Source organism: Mus pahari, chromosome 9 (genome assembly GCF_900095145.1).
Source record: "Mus pahari chromosome 9, PAHARI_EIJ_v1.1, whole genome shotgun sequence".
NCBI classification, from domain to species: Eukaryota; Metazoa; Chordata; class Mammalia; order Rodentia; family Muridae; genus Mus; species Mus pahari.
The window spans coordinates 49,921,153-49,925,984 of NC_034598.1; the positions used below are offsets into that span (position 1 = coordinate 49,921,153).

General features: G+C 52.2%; 1 protein-coding gene across 5 annotated transcripts in view; it reads left to right on the plus strand.

Moving 5' to 3' along the window:
* Slc26a10 (solute carrier family 26 member 10) overlaps positions 1-4,832 on the plus strand; it is a 9,658-nt gene that overhangs the window by 3,199 nt on the left and 1,627 nt on the right. The window contains exons 6-17 of one of the 5 annotated variants that reach the window (XM_021205661.2): positions 437-519; positions 650-797; positions 915-1,028; positions 2,608-2,685; positions 2,798-2,893; positions 3,310-3,416; positions 3,529-3,598; positions 3,671-3,787; positions 3,890-3,893; positions 3,992-4,074; positions 4,167-4,221; positions 4,322-4,428. In XM_021205661.2, the coding sequence (XP_021061320.1) occupies positions 437-519; positions 650-797; positions 915-1,028; positions 2,608-2,685; positions 2,798-2,893; positions 3,310-3,416; positions 3,529-3,598; positions 3,671-3,787; positions 3,890-3,893; positions 3,992-4,074; positions 4,167-4,221; positions 4,322-4,428 (1,062 nt within the window). Of the gene's footprint in view, positions 1-436; positions 520-649; positions 798-914; positions 1,029-2,607; positions 2,686-2,797; positions 2,894-3,309; positions 3,417-3,528; positions 3,599-3,670; positions 3,912-3,991; positions 4,075-4,166; positions 4,222-4,321; positions 4,627-4,832 lie in introns of those variants that run through there. The other 4 variants (XM_029542306.1, XM_029542307.1, XM_029542305.1 and 1 more) reach the window with 4 other exon arrangements.

The following is a 4,832-nucleotide window of genomic DNA, read 5'->3' on the forward strand; positions in this document are numbered from 1 at the left end:
TCTCTCTCTCTCTCTCTCTCCTCTCTCTCTCTCTCCCCAGGCAAACACTGCCTCTTCCTCCAGTGTAGGTGAGTTAGTCTGTGGCCTCCTCAGCTGCTACACTCTAGAGAGGCCCCCACACTCGAACTGGGATTCTCTTTCATGTTAAACCTCTTTCTTCTAAACTGAGCAGTGATGGCACACGCACTTGGGAGGCAGATGCAGGAGGATTTCTGAGTTTGAGGCTAGCCTGGTCTACAGAGTGAGTTCCAGGACAGTCAGTGCTGTACAGAGAAACCCTGTCTCAAAAGCAAAACAAAATCACACAAAACTACACACACACACACACACACACACACACACACACACACACACACACACCAAACAAAGCAAACCTCTCCTAGCTCCTGCCAATGGCCCCAGTTCCTTTCCAGGCCTAAGGTGTGATTGTCTTCAGGTGCTTCTGGCTACTGTGCTGTGCTTCACCTCCTCCCTGGACACAAGATACAATGTCCAGGTAGTGGGACAATTGCCTGGAGGGTAAGAGAAAGACCTCTCCCACCTCTCCCAAGACACCCCTCCTGGGCCCCGCCCCTTCCTATTTCCTGTCTGCTCTGTTCCCTGTAGCTCCGGGCTGACCCATCCTTATCATGGCTTTCTCCTTCTGTAGATTTCCCCATCCCCTCCTCCCCACCCTGGATGAGCTGCCCAGGATACTGGCCGACTCACTGCCCATCTCGTTGGTGACTTTTGCTGTGTCCACCTCTCTGGCCTCCATCTATGCAGACAAGTACAGCTACACCATTGAGCCCAACCAGGTGTGACTTGGCTGTGAATGTCATCCCTTTTCAGAGTTAACGCCCCTAGCCTCACTCCCCCCACCCCACCGCCTGTGCCTATGTCTTCCCCATCTTCATCCTGTTGTGTCCTTCTAGGAACTCCTGGCCCACGGTGTCTCCAACCTCATTTCCTCTCTCTTCTCTTGCTTTCCCAACTCGGCCACACTGGCTACAACCAGCTTATTAGTGGATGCTGGTGGGAATACACAGGTAAGGGTATCCTCGAGAGGTTGAGAAGGATGGGACATTCAACAGGGGTGGCAGAAGAGAGTGGGGAACAGGTGGATAACCCAGGATCTAGCATATACGTCTCTCAGGGTGGGAATGGGATTATGAAGAGAAGGGTTAGACAATAATGGAACTCCACAAGGACCTCTGTTGGCCGTAAGCAAACGCTACAGTGCCTCAGACATGATTATAAATAAAAACAGTAACAGATGGGTGTTTTATTACATACCCAGAATTCTGGAACTAGGAAGGCTGACAGAGCAGAGGGGTATCTGGGGCTCAAGGCAGGTTGGGGCACATAAAGACCGTGGAAACAGGACTGCTGCCATTCTGTGGAGATGGCTCAGTGGTTAAAGCACAAGCATAAACACAGGGGTTCAATCCTCCAGCTCCATGGGCGTGGTGACCTGTCTTGAAGGCAGGGGTGGGGGTGGGGTGCCCTGGAGCAGGGGGATTGGCTAGGCTAACCTGTCAGTTGAACCCAAGAGCTCTGGGTTCAACTGAGAGATCCTGCCTCAATGAATAAGGTGAACAGTGATGGGGGAGGAGGCCCAGTGTGGAATTCTACAAGAACTGGGACACAGGTATGTTGTCCCTGCACACACTTGTGCTTCTACACACATTCAAACACACACAAACAACAACACACACACACCTATAAAAGTAGGAGATAAAAAAAATTCTGATGGGCCGGGCAGTGGTGGCACACACCTTTAATCCCAGCACTTGAGAGGCAGAGGCAGGTGGATCTCTGAGTTTGAGGCCAGCCTGGTTTACAAAGTGAGTTCCAGGACAGCCAGGGCTATACAGAGAAACCCTGTCTTGAAAAAAGAAAATTCTGATGGTTCTCATAAGGATCTCAAAAACAAAACAAAACAAAATAACCCTCAGGCTGGAGAGATGGCTCAGCGGTTAAGAGCACTGGCTGCTTTTCTAGAGGTCCTGAGTTCAATTCCCAGCAACCACATGGTGGCTCACAACCATCTGTAATGGGATCAGATGCCCTCTTCTGGCGTGTCTGAAGACAGTGACGGTGTACTCATGTACATAAAATAAATAAATAAACCTTTAAGAAAAAAAAACCCTTAAAAAAAAAAAAACCAAAAAAGCACAAACCAACCAAACAACAACAATAAACAAAAGGGAAGAATTATTGCAAACCACTCCTACCTTCATATGGTCTGCTTCCCCTGTTCTTTTGTTGGTATCTTAAGCAGATGGCTATACCAAAGGACCTATGCACATGGCGGTGGGCTACAAAACTGGGGAGGTTGAACTGCACACATCTGGGAGGGACTTGAAATGGTAGGCATTTAGCTGGGGGGAGGGGCTAAGTGTGATTGGCAGAACATCAAGAATGGGGTGAGAAGGGCATATTTCTGCGTTGATGGAACTTTGGGAGGAGGGAGAGTTTTCTGGGGGAGGAGGGAGAGCTTTGAAGAAGATGAGACAGGCTAGCCGGGCCAGGGCCAGGGAGAGCAGCTCCCACGCGGGTGGCGGGTGGTGGTGGAGGAGAGTCTCCCTCCCGCTCTTGTCTATCTATGTCTTTCCTTCCCCGCAGCTGGCAGGCCTCTTCTCCTGCGCAGTGGTCCTGGCCGTGCTGCTGTGGCTGGGACCCTTCTTCTACTACCTGCCTAAGGTAGGGAGGGGAAGAGGTGCTCGCTCGCTGTGTGCGTGCGTGCGTGCGTGCGTGGAACTGGCAGGGTTCCAGAACCTGTGTCCCGACAAAGGCCTATCTTCTTCATCTCAAGGCTGTCCTGGCTTGCATCAATATCTCCAGCATGCGTCAGATGTTCTTCCAGATGCAAGAACTTCCGCAGCTCTGGCACATCAGCCGTGTGGACTTTGTGAGAAATGGCAATATGCCAGTTGCTACACACCCCCAAGCACCCCAGTTCTGCCATGGACCAAAGTTGACCACCCTAAATTCTTTAATCCGTGCAACCTCCAACATACAGACCTCATACATACATTGGAGGGAAGGAGAGGGTGGGATGTGAGTTCACCATGCCTGAGTGTTTGTTTGGAGGTATTTTGGAGTGGTTCTGAAGATTGAACCCAGAACCTCATAAATATTAGGAGAGTTCCCTACCACTGAACTACACCCCCAATCCAGACTCCCAGCTTGCCGAGGGTCTGATGTTACATTTTGTGTGTACGCTTAAGTGAGCTCTTTTGTCCACCACGCTTCTTTTCCCTTGCTCATATTTGTCCTTGAACCTGTGTTCCTTCTGGAAAATCCACCCATATCCATATCCCTCAGGCTGTGTGGATAGTCACATGGGTGGCTGTCGTGACCCTGAATGTGGACCTGGGCCTGGCTGTGGGTGTGGTCGTCTCTATGATGACAGTGGTCTGCCGAACTCAGAGGTGAGCAGAGATGGGCACCATTGAAATGAGGGAAGGGAGATAGATACCCTGGGGTGACTACAGCCAGGCCAGGTCAGGCTGAGGCTGGGACTGACTCGAGCTTCTACCCTAGGGTGCAGTGCCTGGCGCTTGGATTGGCTGAGGGGACAGAGCTCTACAGGCCAATCAGAGAGAGCCATAAGGTGGGTGGGCTGTACCGCCTAAGAAGGCAAGACTGATCACACAGGCAGATTTCTAATAATCTTACCCCTTAGCTCCTCCAGGTTCCAGGTCTGTGTATCCTGAGCTATCCAGCGCCCCTCTACTTTGCAACCCGTGGGCAGTTCCACCGCATCTTGGAGTGGCATCTGGGGCTTGGAGAAAGAACCAAGGTGAGGATTTTGGTTGAGGAGGAGCGTGGACCCTCTGGGTTTGGGAGGCCGGTGAGTTCTGAGGATGGCACCTATGATCTTATTGTCTTTCTCTCTTTACAGCCAGGTAGTGTATCTGACAAAGGTGAGGTGGGCTGACAGAGAGAGAGAGATCTGGTCATGAACCACGGAGCTGGCTGGCATATCCACTTCCTCCCACCTTAGGTGCTGAGCCCGTCAGAGTGGCGATCCTAGACTTCAGTGGTATCACTTTTGTAGATGCTGCAGGGGCCCGGGAAGTGGTCCAGGTGAGGGAGTGGTCAAGCTCAGGAAAAGTTCCCAGACATCCCTCTTGCACCCTCAATTAGATTTGGGTTTAACCCCTGTTCAATTCCTGCAGCTCACCAGGCGGTGCCAGGAGGATGGGATCTACCTTCTATTTGCTCAGTGTCATGGTTCGTGGGGTGAAGGATGGAGGGTTGGGAGGCAGGGGACTGACTGGACACCTGTAGGGTGGATACGGAGGCCCCAGTGCCTGACACTTTCCCCACACAGCCTTGGTGCTCGAGACCCTGACCCGGGCAAGACTCCTGGATAGTGTGACTCCAGAACAACTCTTTGTGAGTGTCCAGGATGCAGCTGCGCATGCGCTGGAGAGACTGGTAAGGGGGAAGAGCATCAAGAGTGGGAGCCAGGAGGTGCTGGGCGAGGGTACAGAACAGATGAGGATCCGGGGAAGAGGGATTCAGAGAAGGAACTGAGGAAGATCAAGGGGGAAGTAGAGAGAAGTTGCCTAGTAGATTGGAGGGCAGGGGCAGGCACATCTGTGATTCCCCCAGCACATGGGAGGCAGAGGCAGAGGCAGAAGGATTTCTATGAGTCTGAGGCCAGCCTAGTCTAGGGCAGTCAGAGCTACATAGAGAGACCCTACCTCAAAACCCAAACCGAAGCCGGGCCTGGTGGCGCAGGCCTTTAATCCCAGCACTTGGGAGGCAGAGGCAGGCGGATTTCTGAGTTTGAGGCCAGCCTGGTCTACCAAGTGAGTTCCAGGACAGCCAGGGCTATA